The sequence below is a fragment of the Amblyomma mixtum genome, chromosome 10 (assembly GCF_055824585.1).
Source record: "Amblyomma mixtum isolate Tamu chromosome 10, ASM5582458v1, whole genome shotgun sequence".
Taxonomy (NCBI): domain Eukaryota; kingdom Metazoa; phylum Arthropoda; class Arachnida; order Ixodida; family Ixodidae; genus Amblyomma; species Amblyomma mixtum.
Genome location: NC_143021.1, coordinates 59,564,227 through 59,583,408, shown reverse-complemented (window position 1 = coordinate 59,583,408; position 19,182 = coordinate 59,564,227). Strand labels below are relative to the sequence as shown.

Below are 19,182 nucleotides of genomic sequence, written 5' to 3'. Positions count from 1 at the left end.
CTGACATCGCATAGTATACGGCCTCTAACGCTGCGCCTGCATCGAAATGCGACCGCCGCTGCCGGAATCGACCTCGCGTCTTTCGGGGCAGCAGCCAAGCACAATAGCCACACAGCTTCCACTGTGGCAACTAAATAAATTGGCTTGAAAGAATGCACCTACTACTTGAAGGGTGGTATCACGGAAAAATATCAAACAGGAACATATCTGTCGGACATACATGTATATTAAACCTAGGCCACTAGCCCTAACAGGACACAAAAGGTTACCACGCCTGAGATATTCCTAAGGCAAATCCCGCGCAAAAGTAGTGAAAACTCTTTGGAAACGCTAGATATAGAGACTTCCGTGCAATGAATTTTATGCAGTACATAATAAATTTTAGTGCCCAGGAGCACATACAGACGGTCGCCCAGCCGAAATAGAGAGAGTGTAAGGGCAAAAGTCTGAGCATAGCGTTGAAGAGTTGGTGTGCGGAGTTTTCAGTAATGTGCTAAGTTGATATTGGCACTGAAAGGGACACCTGGGTACGTGGGTGGGGTACGTGTCTATAGCATGCAAGTATACTCAGCGGGTGGCGACCTCACATACTAAACCAGTGACAGCAACTCTTGGAACGATTCGGTTTGGTTGGTTGGTTTGGTTTATGGGGTTTAACGTCCCAAAGCGACTAAGGCTATGAGAGACGCCGTAGTGGAGGGCTCCGGAAATTTTGACCACCTGGGGTTCTTTAACGTGCACTGACATCGCACAGTACACGAGCCTCGAATTTCTCCTCCAAAGAAATTCAGCCGCCGCGACCGGGATCGAACCCGCGTCTTTCGGGCCAGCAGCCGAGCACCATAGCCACTGAGCCACCGCGGCGGCTCTTGGAACGATTCACCGGGCTGCTAACGCTGAACCAAAGTCATCTGTTAAAAGAATAACCTCATAGATGCTTGGCTTATCGGCGCATAAAAACACAAGGTCAGCAGGATCACGTAATTCCTTTAGTTTGTGACCCATAACACGAAAACTACTGGCGGCACCAGACACTGGGCCAGTGAGCACTGATCATTGCCCGCAGGCACTTTCCGGCAGCTTGGTTAAAGCGGGGCGTTATTTGTATGTCGCATGGTCTATCCTTTAATATGGAAACAATGTCCGTGTATGCGTGGAAGAGAGGAGCCACTGCCGCTACCCGTTAACGCTCTGGCGTTATCAGTTTCAAGGCGGAGCCTAAGTGTACACGCAATTTTTTTTTTGATGCACTCGAGACGATCTAATCACGCATAAAAAATAGGTGACATCCAGCGTTGTCATCGCAGAGGTGGCTTCGTGCGTCGAAAACTTGATGAACTTGGATTGGAGGTCGATGATCGCCTGAAACTCAGTAAAGAAATCCATGCCCTATGTCACATCGCGACAACATTACTCTTCCACTGCGAATGTCGCAGTATAGGTGTGCCTGTTTGTCATTTGCGCTGTGCATCGTGCCGATGACGCAATAAGGGCGCCTCCTGCAGTGCGGATTTGTGGGCCATCCCATGCATTTGCTACTTTTCTCAGCTGTGCGGCGAATGTTCCATTCATCAACGAATAATCGGTTCCTGTGTCAATTAGAGCGGTAAGTTCCGGGTCTTAACTAGTCACTTGTAAGTCTCATTGCTGGCTTCTGCGTTGCACGTCTTCCTCGGCATTGGGTCACAGCTTTTTCGCCGCGCAGATACTTTTGCGCCACGGCGCCTCAGATGTTTTCATCACAGATAGCGCAAGCATTTACTGGGGAGGGGGGGGGGGGGGGCGGGGGCTTATTCAAACCTTTCTGAACTACAGCCATACAGCCATACACCAACCACAGGCCAACGGACTGACGCAGCGTCTGAACAGAACTATCACTGACGTGCTCACCATGTATGTGGGCGCCGAACATAAGACCTGGGATGCCATCCGGCCTTACGTCGTCTTTACCGCTGTACATCATACCACCCAAATGACACCGTATTGGCTCGTCCACGGCAGGGAGGCAACCACCGCACTCGACGCCATGCTCCCAAACGTCATTGATGAAGACAAGATCGATGTTGCAGCCTACCTTCAGCGGGAAGAAGCCCGACGACTTGCCCGGTTACGGATCAGGGACGAGGAGCGCACCATCGCACATCGCTACAATCTACGTCGACGTCACACGGAATAGAAGCCCGGTGAGCGTGTGTTGATATGGACGTTCACTCGCCGCCGCGGACTCAGGGAAAAGCTGTTCGGCGCCGCTACTTCGGCCCGAGCAATATTTCTCCTCAAACCTTGACTACGTGGTCGTCCCCAATGGAGTAACATCTAGTGGCGCCGTTCACGCCGAAAAGTTGTGCATGTTACACCCCGGAACCCTTATTATGGACGCTAATGGACTCTGTGTTTATTTTTATACCGCCAGGATTTTTTTTGCATTTCTTTCTTTTTTTATGTAAAGCACTGAGTGGATGCTTCTTTGAGAGGGAGTAATGACACTAATGTGTGTACTGTTTGTTCGCTCACGCTCAAAGCCGCAGGCACACCGATTTAGCATTTGCTTGTGACGCGGGATGCGACCAGACTTATCTCGAATGATCGCAGCCATGCACAATTGCTTCCTCTTAGCTCCAGATTGTTGTAGTTACTTTGGCGCCTTATCTCGATGGGTTCTGTGCTTTGAATTGAGCGCGGCCAAAAGCGGCAGGTATTTTGTTCGACTGCCACACTGATGACAATTTGCGCCACCGAGTCATTCAGTTCTTTGCGGCCGCGTGTGAGCCCAATAAAAGAGCTTTTGGCAGCGTTAGCGCCATGTTTGTCTCTGCCGGACTCCTGTCACGGCTACGGGGATATTAATTGCGATTCTTAGGCCCACCGTTTCCTCATCTCGTCTAAGTCGTCGATCAAGATTTGCGGTTTGTCCATAGGTTTATTTATTAAGTAATGTGTCCATAAATTTGAAGAATAATAAACTACTCATAATTAACTTTCATTCCCGAATCTTCAGAATCGAATTATTTACTTAGAGCATGTAAATGCGCAGTGAAATACTTATTTAGCCAGTAATGCATGTTAGAAATCTGCAGATTAATAAACTACTCTCAATTAACTTTTATTCCCGAATCTTCTGTATCTAGTTCTTTATATACTGCCTGTAAACACGCAGTGAACAGTACCGTATGAACCCTCTCTGCTTGCATGATACGATTCCTGATCGGTATTTTATCACTTTCCCTGAAAAGGTCTGTCTTCAGAGATGGTGGGCATCTGAAGTAAAATGCGTTGACCTCGACTAAAGCGCAAATAAAATTTCATGACTTCACTCAGGCTCAGCCTCATCATTTAAGGCTGAGGTCTCGAGCGCCACCCTCGTCTCACTTTTCGAGTTCACTTCCGACCTCACTCATCCTGATATTGTTAGGTTGAAGCTACGTGCACTAGACCTCTGTAAACTAAGAAATAAGAACAAAGAAAAATTTGTAGGTAAATGAAGATGACCTTCGACAATTCAGTTTGTGAATGAGGACAAAATGACGAGTATTTATCTATAACGAACAGGTAGGGCATTAAGGGGCGCAATTAATAAATATATGGTGCACAAGTACTATTCAATGTGCACGGAAAACGAAAAAAAGTGCTAGGGTTTTGACGTAGCTAAGCTGTGTAGACATGCGAAAGCTTGTGGTTAGCGAGGCTGGGGTTCTGTTCTTGCTTTTTTGGGCCGTCGGCACGTCTGGCGATACTATAGACTCAGTTTAAGCTATGATCAAGGATACGCTGATCTGTTCTCACCGGTGATGTTCACACCGGAGATGCAATGCACGTCGTGGAAGTGTGCTGAAATAAACGCGTTGCGTTATCTGCTGCGGCGATAGCATAGTGCTCTCCTACAGCGGCCAAAGAACTTCATCTGTTCGCGGCGCCACAGGTCCAAAACACAATCGCGGCATGTTTCATTTCCTCATGGGCTTTTACTAGGTAATTTTTTCCAAGGTCACCTTCAAGGTCATACTGAGCACAAACTCGGTGAACCGCTTAGAGCTCGTAAATTAGTGCCTTCACACTAAAACATATTCAAGCGTGTGGACTCGAGTGACTTATTTATGAGTTCCACGTGGAAGAACAAAGGTCTTCCGCCATCGTTCGGCAACTGCATGCATACTTCTGCAACTAGAGCAGCTGGCTGGCTGTATTAAAGTGACCTTAAGACTTGCGGACCGGGATGTGGATTAACATTTTCTGAGATCTATCGTCATTTAGGCAAAGTACATGTTTTACAAAATTAGCTAATGACATCCTAGACTGCTTACCCTGCAACCTTGCCGCAGCTGCCCCGCTCTTGAATGTCTAGCTATGTAACACTTGTCCATCTCAAAGTAGACGGTATAAACTCTATAATCGACGCCCCTCCTGCAGGCGAAATCAACCTCTCGAATTTATTCCAAATTGTGCGTATTGGTTAATCATGTGCGACTACTATTATCAGACTAGTTCATCAAAATTAGTCTCAGTTTGACTTCACCTTAACTTCGTGCAGGACTCTAGCGCGTTCCTGCTTATGTGTCAAAAATTCTTCATGCATTGCTTTACAGCACAACTTCATTCGTTCAGCCAATCGTTTATATTGTGGCAGCCACCCTGAAACCATTTACCCCAGCATGCCGCAAAGAAACAAAAAAGGCATTATTTTCCTTCTTACTGCCAAACGCGCTACCATCGGAACGTCCTTCCCACCCACATCGCTTGTAAGTGGATTATCACCAATTCAAAAGTGCTATTCAAAGTCAGCTCTCGCCATTATCTCTGCAGCTCTGTTCCCATTACTCATCTAAGGCCCCATAACAGGGACTTCAAGGCACAAATAAAAAAAATGACGACGGCGTGCTCAGGGCGGATGCTCGGCGCAATATGCAAAGATGATAGCTTGTGCTCGGTGACCCCAACACTACGCGACGCCCTGCACCTCGCCAAAAACGGGTGATTGTAGAAAGAGAGGGCTGCTTCAGGTAACGGTCAACTATGCCTGGTATGCTATAGCGGTTATATTTCACTTTTATTCATTTCCGCCGTTATAATTAGTTTTGCATCGCAGCACTTCCGTTATCGCCGCTGTCGACCAATCGGCGCAGCAGGTACATACTGCCACGTATCATTGTAGTGTTTGTTCGTTCACGCTCAAGGCTGCAGGAAAGGGCTATTATCATTTTTGTTCGTGACGCGAGAAGCGACCAGTCTAATCTCGATTGATCGCAGCCATGAAAGGTTGCATCTAGGTTTTTCCAGATTACTGTAAATGATCTTGTCCTGCTATCTGGAAGTTTCCTTACCGGCTTTAAATTGAGCGATGCCGTGAGCGGCGGACATTCGTAGTTCGACGACTGACGAGCACGTTTGTTGCTTACGCCGCCGCCGAGTGATTCAGTTCTTTAGCGGGCGCAAGTGAGCCCAAATAAAGAGTTTCGTTTACAAGACTTGTAGCTGTCTTCCTGACCGCTGGACTGCCGTCACTACAACGTGACATGTGGTGGAGGTGCTGGGTAGCCTTCTACGTACGGGACACCCCCAGCAAGTCGTGAGGCCAGTCCTCTAAGTCATTCACCGGAGGACCTGACTCCAGTACACCGCGCAAGCCGACGTCTGCTAGGCGACGCACCAGAGTTCGGGACTCTGCCGGACCCTACCCGGAAGCGAAAGCAAGTGGCAACGTCCACCATGAGCTGGCCCCAGACGACCACTCCAATCATTCTGCAGCAGCGCCGGGTGCCACCAACCTTCGACGCTTCGCCTGGCGCCGACCCCAAAGAATGGCTGGAGCAGTTCGACCGTGTGGCTATCTTCAACAACTGGGACGATGCCACGAAACTTAGGTACGTATTCTTCGCCTTGGAGGGACTAGAAAAAGTCTGGTTTGAGAATGAGGAAGCTAACCTTGCCAACTGGGAAAACTTCAAGGAGCAGCTTCTGAAGACCTTCACAAACGTCGTGCGAAAGGAGAGATCCCCGCAGCTGCTACAGTCTCGCATACAACACACGAACGAGACCGTTGCAGTGTACACTGAGGAGATGAAGCGTCTCTTCCGGCGTGCCGACATGAACATGAAGGAAGAAGAGAAGGTGAAGTTGCTTATGCGAGGAGTTAAAGAGCAACTTTTTGCCGGCCTCGTCGGGAACCCACCGATAACCATCGCCGAATTTTGAGAAGAGGCATCCACGATGGAAAAAACTCTTGATGCCCGAGCCCGCCAGTATGACCGCCAGCAGCGCGCTTTCTCAGCAAGCTGCCTGGACACCGCTAACAACAATGACCTGCGGGAGGTTATACGTGGAGTTGTTCGAGAAGAGCTAGGACGATTGCTGCCAACAGGAACGCAGCCGCAGCTTACATCGCTCACTGACGTCATCCGGGACGAGGTTCAACAGGCCTTGGGTATGACGCCGACGACCACGCAGCCTGCGGAGCCCCCAGCCATGACTTACGCCGCAGCAGTGCGCCGTCCTGCACCTCGACGACGGGGCCCAAGCCCCTGTCGCCCTCAGCTAGCTGCACTGGACCGCCGCCCTCTCGCGCCAACCCGCCCGTCCTACGAGCGCCGCACACAGACGAGGAAATGCGACGAGTGGAGAACTCCCGACCAGCGCCGCCCACTATGCTTCCACTGTGGCGAAGCCGGCCACGTCCTCCGGCACTGCCCATACAGAAGACTGGGCATCCGAGGGTTCTCTTACGACGCTCCACGACCCCGACCCGGCCAGCGACCAGCCGAAATCGAGGAGTTTTTGCGTCGGGCAGAATACTCATCGCCGAGCCGCCTATCGCGTTCTCCATCGCCATCGTCACCGCGCTATGTATCTCCTAGCCGAGGCTAAGCAGTGCGTGGACGCTTCCCCAGCCCCCGAAGGTTAAACTAAATAAAGCAGCCTCTGGAGGTGAGGTTGCTTCTGAGCGCAAGAACAAGGATCCTCCATCGACGAAAACGCAAGACCATGCCTCAACTACGACGACTACACCGACGACGACGACGACCACGACGACGACGACGCGGCCACACTTGAACCTTATACCACCGCCCAGAGAATAACGTCGGAATACGCCCACCGCAGTCTCACTGCCCGACAAAGCCGAGACCGTACACCGAAGACAACGTGCAATACGAAAACGCGAACAAGTGACCTTGAAGTTATGGTCGACGATCACGCGGTTACTGCCTTGGTGGACACCGGAGCTGACTACTCCGTCATGAGTGGGCCGCTCGCTGTCCGACTCAGGAAGGTAACAACAACTTGGGATGGCCCGCTGATCAGCAGCGCAGGTGGCAACCTGATTACGCCGTCAGGACGCTGCATCGCGAGAGTTACTGTAAACGGGAGAACCTACGCGACAATCTTCCTGCTCCTACAGCCGTGCTTGCGAGAAGTGATTTTGGAAATTGACTTCCTGAATGAACATCGAGCGATAATCGACCTTCGATCTAAGTCGATCAAGCTTTCCACGGACAAAGCCATACCTGTTGCGACGAGCGCGACTCATCACGTTGCCTTAAACGTCCTCGACGAAGCATTGAGCGTGCCACGCAGGTCAAGTGTCGTCGCCTGCATAGGTACAAGAGACATCGAAACAGCCGAAAGCGTCATTTTTTTTATTTATAAATACTGCTGTCTCTGAGGAGAGACATAGCAGGAGTGGGTGAATACATGAATAAAAACAAATAACATGGGTAGCACAGAAATAGATAACACAGAAATATTGAAAGCAGATAAACGGGTCAAATTGTCAGGCAACTGAACAACAAACTCTTCAATTGGCAATGAACGAAGTGAGCCGTCCAATCCACTCCAAATTTCAACGGTTAGAGGGAAAAAAGAAAATTTAAAACAATCTATATGTGGTTTGAAGGGAACAATGTTTAATGGGTGGTTCCGTCCGATTGCACGTGCGCTTGATGACACAAATGTGAAGGGCGCCTGAATGCCAGATGATGTGTGAACGATCTTGTGCAGCATAATGATGCGTTCACGTGTGCGCCTATGTTCTAAAGTTTGTAAAGATAAACTGTGCATATGGGAAGAAGGTGAAAACTTGCGATCATACCGGCTGAAGATGAATCTTATTGCTTTTTTTTTAACTGATTCTAAACGGTCAATGTCGCGCGCGTAATGAGGGGACCAGACAATTGAGGCGTACTCCAGGATGGGTCGAAGTAGTGATTTGTAAGCAGTTAGTTTACATTCCTTCGTGGCATTTTTTAAGGTTCCTTTGAGATAACCAAGTTTGCGAAGTGCTTTCCCAGATATGTTATTTATGTGAGCATTCCATTTTAAGTTATGCGAAAATATGACGCCCAGGTATCTGAACTCGCTGACGTGGGTCAAGCAGTTACCGTTGTTACTGTAAGAGAAATGCAGCGGATTCTTTTTGTTACCAAAGGTGATTGCAACTGTCGAGGGGAACACCCAGTTACTCCTGGATCGAGGATTGGGCGTCGCAAGGGGAGTCGCTGAAATCCGACATGGCCAAGCCCAGGTGTTGCTAATCAACTTCACCGAAGAATACCGGCATCTAAACAAAGGTACGACGATCGCTTTCCTCGATGAGCTGGCAGACATCAGATACATATTTGCCCTACCCGACCAACCCGTAGAACTATCTGACCTACGCCATCAACCAACGTTTGACATCAACCCAGCATTACCACGGAGCAGACAAGACCAAGTACGCAGTCTTCGTCAAAAGTACAGTGATTGCTTCTCATCAGCATCGAATGTGCGACGAACCCGGCTTGCCAAGCACCGCATTATCACAGACGAACACGCCCGACCACTGAGACAGAGCCCCTACCGCGTATCGCCGCTACAACGCCAAGCTATCCGCAAGCAAGATGAAAAAATGCTTCGTGACGACGTCATCCAGCCATCGCTGAGCCCCTGGGCAGCACCAGTCGTCCTAGTGAAAAAGAAAGACGGCACCTTTCGCTTTTGAGTCGATTACCGCCGCCTGAACAGCATTACAAAGAAGCATGTCTACCCCCTCCCCCGCATCGACGATACACTGGACCGGCTGTGCGACGCTAAGTACTTCTCATCGATGGACCTGAAGAGCGGCTACTGGCAAATTGAAGTCGACGAAAGAGATCGCGAAAAGACTGCGTTCATCACACCAGACAGACTATTCGAGTTCAAGGTGATGCCATTCGGCCTCTGCTCTGCCCCAGCGACGTTCCAGCGAGTAATGTATACAGTGCTCGCAGGCTTCAAGTGGCAAATTTGTCTAGTCTACTTATATGACGTTGTTGTCTTCTCCACAAGCTTTGAAGACCACCTCAGAAGGCTTCGGACAGCGCTGAAAACAATCAAGTCTTCAGGCCTAACACTGAAACCAGAGAAGTGCCACTTCGCCTACGAGGAGCTGGTGTTCCTTGGTCACGTCGTAAGCAAGGATGGAGTTCGCCCAGACCCTCAGAAGACGGCTGCGATCGCAGAGTTTCCACAGCCTAATGACAAGAAAGCTATACGCAGATTTTTTGGATTGTGCGCTTATTACCGGCGATTCGTCAAGAACTTTTCGCGCATCGCTGAGCCTTTGACTCAACTTACCAAGGCGGACGTGTCTTTCAAAGGGGAAATGCCGCAAGAGGAAGCTTTCAAAGAGCTAAAGCGCCGCTTACAGTCCCCTCCTGGGCTCGGGCACTTTGATGAAAACGCCGAAACCGAAATCCATACCGATGCAAGCGGTGTGGGCTTAGGAGCGGTTTTCGTTCAGAAAAATGGTGCAGAGGAAAAAGTTATCGCGTACGCTAGCCGTTCACTGTCGAAAGCCGAAGGCAACTATTCGACGACAGAGAAAGAATGTCTCGCCATTATTTGGGCCGCGTCGAAATTTCGCCCTTACCTGTACGGACGACCATTCAAGGTTGTGAGCGATCACCATGCTCTGTGCTGGCTAGCCAATTTGAAAGATCCCTCCGGCCGCCTTGCTCGTTGGAGCCTGCGTCTTCAAGAGTTCGACATAACTGTAGTTTACAAATCTGGCCGCAAGCATTCCGACGCAGACTGCATGTCGCGAGCCCCCGTCGACGCAGCAAGCGAAGAAGAAGACGACGACGCTTTCTTAGGACCGGTAAGCGCCAGCAGTTTCGCGAAGCAGCAGCGCTCCGATTCTGAGTTGCAAAGCATAGTTAATTACCTGAAAGGCAAGACTGCATCGCCTCCTCGTGGATTCAAGCGTCAACTGTCGTCGTTCGTCGTTCACAATAATGTCCTCCTGAAGAAGAACTTCGCGTCCAACAGAACAGTACATCTTCTTGTCGTGCCCAAGAATCTTAGGCAAGAAATTATGCAGGCATGTCATGATGAGCCGACTGCGGGGCATCTCGGGATTGCTCGCACGTTGCACCGCATCTAGGAGAAGTACTATTGGCCGCGGCTAGCTGCCGACGTTTCCCAATATGCATTATGTGAAAACGTGCCGTGAGTGTCAGCGACGCAAAACGCCTCCGATTTGACCAGCCGGACTCCTGAACCCCATACCACCTCCAACTAAGCCCTTTGAGCAAATAGGCATGGACCTCCTCGGCCTTTTTCCGACTTCATCATCAGGTAACAAATGGATCATCGTCGCCACCGACTACATGACCCGATACGCCGAAGCAAAAGCGTTGCCTAATGGTACCGCAACAGAAGTCTCAAAATTTTTTGGCGAACAGATTCTCCTGCGACACGGAGCCCCCGAAGTGCTCATCACAGACAGAGGGACGGCATTTACCGCGGAGCTGACGCAGGCCATTTTAAAGTACAGCCAGACAAGCCATCGGAGGACAACTGCCTATCATCCGCAAACCAACGGACTCACAGAGCGTCTGAACAAGACCATCGCAGACATGCTCTCCATGTACATCGACGCCGAACACAAGACGTGGGACTCTATTCTGCCCTACGTGATCTTTGCCTATAATACTGCCGCCCAGGAGTCAGCCAGGTTTACTCTATTCCATCTGGGATACGGCAGGAAGCCTACGACAACACTCGACGCAATGCTCCCGCACGTTTGCGACGAAGACAATCTCGACGTCGCCGCCTACCTTCCTCACGCCGAGGAAGCCCGAAGACTTGCGCGGCTTCGCATTCAAGACCAGCAGCACACCGACGCCCGACGCTACAATCTGCGCCGACGAGACACGCATTACAAGCCAGGTGATCGTGTTTGGATATGGACGCCAGTTCGCCGCCGTGGATTGAGCCAAAAGTTGCTGCGACGCTACTTTGGACCGTACAGTGTTCTCCGGCGCATCGGTGACCTCGACTATGAAGTCATCCCCGACGGCACGACAGCATCTCAGCGACGCCGCCCACGCCCGGAAGTCGTACATGTCGTACGCCTGGAGCCATATTATGAACGCTAAAAGACTCGAAGTTTTCATTCTCTGTGTTTATTTTCATCTTAAAGCATCGACACGATGCTTCTTTGGAAGGAGGGGTAACGCCACGTATCATTGTAGTGTTTGTTCGTTCACGCTCAAGGCTGCAGGAAAGGGCTGTTATCATTTTTGTTCGTGACGCGAGAAGCGACCAGTCTAATCTCGATTGATCACAGGCATGAACGGTTGCATCTAGGCTTTTCCAGATTACTGTAGAGGATCTTGTCCTGCTATCTGGAAGTTTCCTTGCCGGCTTTAAATTGAGTGATGCCGCGAGCGGCGGACATTCGTAGTTCGACGACTGACGAGCACGTTTGTTGCTTACGCCGCCGCCGAGTGATTCAGTTCTTTAGCGGGCGCAAGTCAGCCCAAATAAAGAGCTTCGTTTACAAGACTTGTAGGTGTCTTCCTGACCGCTGGACTGCCGTCACTACAACGTGACATCTTGGGATGTGGAGTTAACATTTCCTGAGATCTATCGTCATTTAGTAAAAGTACATGTTTTACAAAATTAGCTAATGACATCCTTGACTGCTTACCCAGCAACCTTGCCACAGCTGCCGCGCTCTTGAATATCTAGCTATGTAACACTTGTCCATCTCAAAGTAGACGGTATAAACTCTATAATCGACGCCCCTCCTGTAGGCGAAATCAACCGCTCGAATTTATTCCAAATTGTGCGTATTGGTTAATCATATGTGACTACTATTATCAGACTAGTTCATCAAAATTAAAGTCTCATTTGACTTCACCTTAACTTCGTCCAGGACTCTAGCGCGTTCCTGCTTATATGTCAAATATTCTTCATGCATTGCTTCACACCACAACTTCATTCGTTCAGCCCATCGTTTATATTATAGCAGCCACCCTGAAACCATTTACCCCAGCATGCTGGCAAAGAAACATAAAAGGCATTATTTTCCTTCTTACGGCCCTACGCGCTACCATCGGAACGTCCTTCCCGCCCACATCGCAAGTAAGTGGATTATCACCAATTCAAAAGTGCTATTCAAAGTCAGGTCTCGCCATTATCTCTGCAGCTCTGTTTCCATTACTCATCTAATGCCCCATAACCGAGACTTCAAGGCACAAATAAAAAAAATGACGACGGCGTGCTGAGGGCGGATGCTCGGCACAACATGCAAAGATGATAGGTTGGGCTCGGTGACCGCAACACTACGCGACGCCCTGCTCCTCGCGAAAAACGGGTGATTGTAGAAACAGAGGGCTGCTTCAGGTAACGGTCGACTAAGCCTGGTATGCTATAGCGGTTATATTTCACTTTTATTCATTTCCGCCGTTATAATTAGTTTTGCTTCTCTGCACTTCCGTTATCGCCGCTGTCGACCAATCGGCGCAGCAGGTACATACAGTGCAATAGAACCTGATGAAATGAATTTTTACATTTACTGGCCCACTGCACGCATTGTGCAGATCATTGTTGTATTCCATGTATAGTTCCGTTTGTTCTATTGATTCTGACCGCGTTAAAATTTTGCGAGTCACTGCGCTTTTAGAGTTGTCATGTCCTCTAGTCCGTGTCATTTGTCCTCTACATTTTCAGTGTCAAAATGACAAAATAAAGAGAAGGTGAGCAGATGCAAGGAAAATGCTTTCAAGAAAAAGCAAATTCCTGCATTCGCAAAAGCTACTTTGCTGCAAGACGAAATGCTCCAAGTTGCTCTTGAACTGTGGCTCCACGCAATTTGTGGCTTCCAGCTTCTTCTTCATAGCCGCCGCGGTGGCTCAGCGGTTATGGTGCTCGGCTGCTGACCCAAAAGACGCGGGTTCGATCCCGGCCGCGGCGGCTGGAATTTCTTTGGAGGAGAAATTCTAGAGGCCCGTGTACTGTGCGATGTCATTGCACGTTAAAGAACCCCAGGTGGTCGAAATTTCCGGAGCCCTCCACTACGGCGTCTCTCATAGCCTCAGTCGCTTTGGGACGTTAAACCCCATAAACCAAACCATCTTCTTCATACAGTGCCTGGTATGGTCGCAGTGGGCAAACGAGTATTGTGCAGCGGTTCAAAGTGCGAAGTGTGCTTGAATTAAGTAGAAATATAGGCCTTAAACACTACTCTTTCACTGGTATGTAAACATAAATATACGCGTTTCACGATGCGTCTAGCTTTGTGCGCCCACTATAGCAACCTACCACTTGAGCTCTGAAACATAAAAGCGCAAAACGGCAACACGGACGAGTAAGGGAACAGGACGAGCGCTACACTTTCAACAGGATTTATTCAGGGAAGAACGTTTAAATAGCCTTTGCCCTTATCCATGCTCTTAATCCCAGACATCCACCTCTCACAGATATGCATCAAGAAACAGCATTTCACTGTGGCGAAGATCAGCTGACGTGTCACTAATGCAACTATCACCTCGCTCTTGATATAGAAGGCTTCCACAAGCTCACGTTCTGTTCTCTCTCGGCTTTTCAATAGCACTTTGCTGCCAGATAGTCGAGGCTTGCAGGCTATGCGCTTCTCTTTCGAGCAGGCTTGGTAGTGGTCTGGTAGATGGCTTCTCTTCTTTAATGAATTGTTGTGTTCAAGCAGGCGCTTATTAAGACACCGTCCGGTTTGTACAACGTACACCTTGCCGCATGTGAGCAGGAACTCGTAGACTACTCCTTTCTTGCAGCCAACATGTGGCATTCAGTGTCTGATCGGGCACTCATGTACTTTTTTTCTTCCAATATGTGGACACATTCCGGCGAGTTTTCGCGACGCTGGAAATACCACATTGACACCATACTTATCAGCCAACTTCTTGAGGTTATCAGAACTGTGGTGTACGTAAGGGACAACTTCCGGCCTTGCCTGCTTTTTATCTTGAGGTCGGTTGTTTTCCTTGCTGCCCAAGAGCTTTTTCAGCAAGGACTGCGCCACGGAGCTTTCAACGTTTCACCCTTCGCACGTTTGCTGGCAATGCTGTCCGCGCGCAAAGAAAGATTAGCTGCCTTTCCATTCGAACCATTCTAAAACCATTAAAAGGGCTATCGCCCCCCAGTGCTTAGCATCCGCACTAAAGAAGTCTTGCCACCATGCCATGCACGCAAGCTTTTCTTCTCAGGTGTTCAGGCTGCAGAAAGCAGGCTACCCGGCTTCCCTGGTTCTCTCCATGGCGCAGTCTTTGCTGAAAATGCTGAAGGGCGGCAAGGAAAACAACCGACCTCAATATAAAAATCAGGCAATGCCGGAAGTTGTACCTTACGTACACCACACTTCTCATAACCTCAAGAAGGTGGCTGGGCACGGCGTGGGCACGGCGGACCGAGAGTGACCATGTGGCCTAACAGACCATTCTTCTGCCTTGTGCAGGTCCTTGCTTTTGGTCTCGTCGGAACAACAAAGCAAATCAACCAAGTTGACGGGCAGATCGACCTTCCAAATCTTCCAGGTGCAGTTGCTGATCCCCGGTCTGCGGCTGCGTCAAGGTTATCACGGAACCGAAGCTCTCTTCTTCCTTTGGCGATATATTTACTGCTCTGTGACGCAACGACACGTGACCTCATCGCTTTGGGATATAAAAGGGCAACTTCAAGCCTTCGACTTCAGTGGGCACGGCGGACCAAGAGCCACCATGTGGCCTAACAGACCATTCTTATGCCTTGTGCAGGTTAGTGCTTACTACAGCTCTGTTAAAAGCGACAACCGTTGTCTTTTGGTCTTCCATGACTACAGCGCAACGAACGGGACAAAAAGAAGTAGCATTGTCCTCTAAGGAAAGGAAGTTGCTAAACAGTGGTTAGCACCGATAATCACACGTGCCTTTACGAGACATTTTATTACCCGATAACTGTATCTTTGACAAAGCGCATGCGCGCGCTTTCTTGACGCCCTGCCTTGAAAAGTAGCGTGTTTTTCCAATAAACGCAGTTGCAAGTTCAGCGCCGTGTGTGTCTACTCTCCGTTCTCGTCCTGTGTCCTTGAGCTGTTTTTACTACAAGATGCTTAACCAACTCGCCCAAACTGCCATTTTACAAGAAGAAGGACACAGGCAGAGAGACAACACAACGCTGACTTACAACTGAAAGCTTTATTAGCCGCCAGCCGGAATAAGTACCTAGCAGGCGGTAAAAATGAAAAGTAATAGACAGAAGTCATACAGCAGAAACAATTAAAAAAAAATAAAGCGCACGCGTGTCAACATTCACATTCAAGGTAGCGTTTTTCTTTTCCTGACAGCAGTAAAGATGGTGCGCTTATGTATTCTCCCTGTGCGTATGCACAGGGAGCAATCAAGCTTCGTGTGCAAGTATCTTCGGGACCGGTCCCACCCATGGAAACAATGGCATCAAGTGTCACGGTGCATAGACTGCACCACAGAATTGCTTTGGCAGCAAACTCTTCCCAGACTTCGTGCGCTTCTGCCGAAGAAGAGCGCACCAACCGGACAACAAATCCACACAGCGGGCAACATTTCTTTCTCTGAGAACTTCAAACAAGGCCAGAGCCTGGGACCCAAGTTTGCGGTCGAGCAAAACAAATCCAGGCCGGAGCTCCTGGCCATGGTGAGGCAAGTCTCTAGGCAGGCCGACAAAACTGAGGTAGAACGCTGCATATCTGACGGTGTAGACGTTCTAACTAGGTACAGGCGTTCCGGAAAGAAGCTACCTTTGCAGAAGATCGTTAGGTGGCTTAAAGATAACTCGTATTCATTGTTACCTGCTGATAAAGATGGTGGCTTTGTTGTCCTGGACAAGGATGCGTATGTGTCGAAAGCATTAGATGCTGTTAACGCCGTGTTTGACAAATGCAACAATGCTCTGATGTCTAAGGTGAAAACTGAAGCGAAAAAACTTCTGAATAGGCTAAATTTGACCAAGCTAGCAAGCGCGTTAGACAGTAGCCACAACGTTTGCCTGCGGATGTTTTTCACAGCGAAAACCCACAAACCGGAGTGGCCGTTTCGTGTGATTATTAAGGAAACTAGAACATGGCAGAGGCATGTCGCGAAGTTCTTGCAAGAAAAACTGAAGGTATTAACATTTGACGACCCTTTCAGAGTAAAAAGTTCAGACGAAGTAATAGCGTTTCTAAAATGCAGTTACAATAACAAGCTTCGGGGATTTTCAGTTGATCTTAAAGACCTTTACTACAGTATTCCTCAGGCTGAAATTATGTCTTCTGTTAGTCACTTCATTTACCAGTTTGGAGCCATTGCATTCCAGAATGAGTGCGGGATTTCCACCGGCAGCTTTCTCGAATTGTGATCTTGTTACCTTGAGTCTACTTTTGCTGAGTGGAATGGTGATGTATATATTCAAAAAGGTGGAATCTGTATTGGTTCATGCCTTGCACCCATTCTTAGTGACATGTTCCTGGCTTTGCGCGACCAAATATTGAACGAGCGGTTCAAAGAATCCAGTGTTTGTGGCATTTTTAGATTTGTAGATGACTATTTCGTGTTTTTAGAGTGTGACAACGTCGAATTCGAACAGCAGTTCCTCTATGTTTCTTCAGTGTTCTCTGAGTGCCTGAAATCCATGATTTTAACTCACGAAGTACCCCTTAATGATTGCATCAGGTTTTTAGATCTCTCACGTCAGTTCACTTCATCCCAAGTACGTTGAGCTTTTGAGCCCCGTGGTCAGAAACCCATCCTGCCATATTCATCAGCCCATTCGAAGCTCGTGACAAGGAGCAATTGTCCATTCAGTTTTTAACAATGTTGTAAAGAAAACATGCGAGCACAGGTTAGAGCAAAGTTTCCACAACCAAGTAGATCGTTTGACACAGGCCGGTTACCCTTCACAAGTTTTGGTCTCCGTCGCAGAAAAACTGCAGAAAAAGTTGAGGTGTGATGCCAACAACAAAACTGAAAAGGAGAAAAAGGAAAAAGTCGCTGTTGTGCCATATCTGCAAAAGGCCTCGCATAACCTGAAGAGAATTGAGAAGCATGTGGGAGTCGACGTCGTGTTTTCGGCACCTATCTGATTGTCCATCCTGGTCAAGAAAGTAAATTCGGCCAACTGGGAACCACGCGGCTGCTTGAAAAGGCATGCAAAACAATTTGTCCCCTGCCAGGAGGGAGTCATCAACTCTTTGCCATTGTCATGTGGGAAGCAATACATCGGCCAAACCGGCCGATGTATCAGCGAAAGATTGAAAGAGCATGATTATAATGTCGCACGTGGGCCTATTGTAGGCCACGTATCCAAACACTGCAGAAACTGCAAAAGTGATGATGTTGATGACGAAGATGACAAGGATGCCTGCGTACCATTGTACAACGAGTGCGTTGTGATAGGTAGGAACCGCGATTCGCTGACAAGAGAAATCATAGAAGCACACATGATAGCAAGGCTCCCTGAAGAATGCATAAGCGCACCATCTGTACTGCTGTCAGGAAAAGAAAAACGCTACCTTGAATGTAAATGTTGACACGCGTGTGCTTTATTTTGTTTTTATTTTTTGAATTGTTTACGCTGCATGACTTGTGTCTATTACTTTCCATTTTTCACCGCCTGCTAGGTACTTATTCCGGCTGGCAGCTAATAAAGATTTCAGTTGTAAGTCAGCGCTGTGTTGTGTCTCTGCCTGTGTTCTTCTTCTTGTCCCGTTCGTTGCACTGTAGTCATGGAATATCGGAACCAAGCAACGTACCTTGTCTTTTTGTCTTGCCGTGCCCACAGCAAGCTGTATTAATGGTGTACGACGTGTACTGCGCATGCTTGCTCCTCTTGAGCGGAGATATCGAGTTGAATCCCGGACCTGACACGGAGGGTTCCAGCACAAATGAAGTGCTTGAAAACTGCTTTTGGGACAAAATAAATTAATTAAGGATGTTGCAGCACTTCGTATGCAACAAACTAGCATGGAAACACGTCTGGCGGACTGGGAGACTCGATTTGAAGAAATTGAAAAACATGCTGCGCGCGTGGAAGCATTTGAAAGCACGGTTAAAGCCTCAGAAGCCGAAATTACGGATTTGGAGGATAAAAGTAGACGCTCGAATTTACTGGTTTTTGGGGTATCAGAGGAACCAGAAGAGACAGAGGCTGTACTGCGTCGCAAAGTTGTAACTGATATATTTTCTACCAAGTTAAAAATCACGTGCAAGTCTGTAGCCCGAATACATCGAATCGGCAAGAGCGATAAAACGCGGCCAGTAACTTTAAATTTTCAAGATTACTAAGAAAAGAAAAGTATCAAGCAAAATGCTTTCAAACTCAAAGGTTCTAGTACTTCTCTTCAAAATGATTACTCACGAAACACGCTCAGGAAGCGTAAACTTTTGTGGGACAGTACTTCAGAGGAAAGGGAGCACAAAAGAAAAGTTCAACTAATCAACGATAAACTTCGAGTCGACAACGACCTTTACATTTGGGATGACGCTAAAAACTCTAGGAAAAAAATTGGTAAATATAACAATGGTAATCAAGACTGACTTCTCCGGCCTGATACTAAAGATATGCGCATACTAAATATAAATGTACGCACCATTGTTAACAAAAGTGATCAGTTAGAGGCTATTATCTAAGGTTACAACACGCACATTGTTCTTTTGACCGAAACTTGGCTACACAGCGGCATAGATGATGAAGACTTTTTCCACCATCTTACAGTGTTTTCCGTCGTGACAGATCAACGAGGGGAGGCGGGGTGGCTGTGCTGGTAAAGCAAAACTTGTCAGCAACTCTCTTGTGTCAGGCTGATAACACAGAAACTATTAGCCTAAAGATTTCTTACCATGGACATTCATCCTTTCTATTTGCCGTTTATCGAGCGCCTGGCTAACCACCCCAATTCCTGTGTGATTTGCGTGAGCATGT

At 48.4% G+C, this 19,182-nt stretch overlaps 1 protein-coding gene across 1 annotated transcript in view; it reads right to left on the bottom strand.

The window, feature by feature from the left end:
- The window catches only part of LOC149325899 (ionotropic receptor coreceptor Ir8a-like), a 57,945-nt gene extending 55,809 nt beyond the window's left edge, over nt 1–2,136 (bottom strand). The window contains exon 1 of the mRNA XM_089564407.1: nt 2,104–2,136. Coding sequence (XP_089420533.1) covers nt 2,104–2,136 — 33 coding nt within the window. The remainder of the gene's footprint in view (nt 1–2,103) is intronic.
- Nucleotides 2,137–19,182: the final 17,046 nt, after the last annotated feature.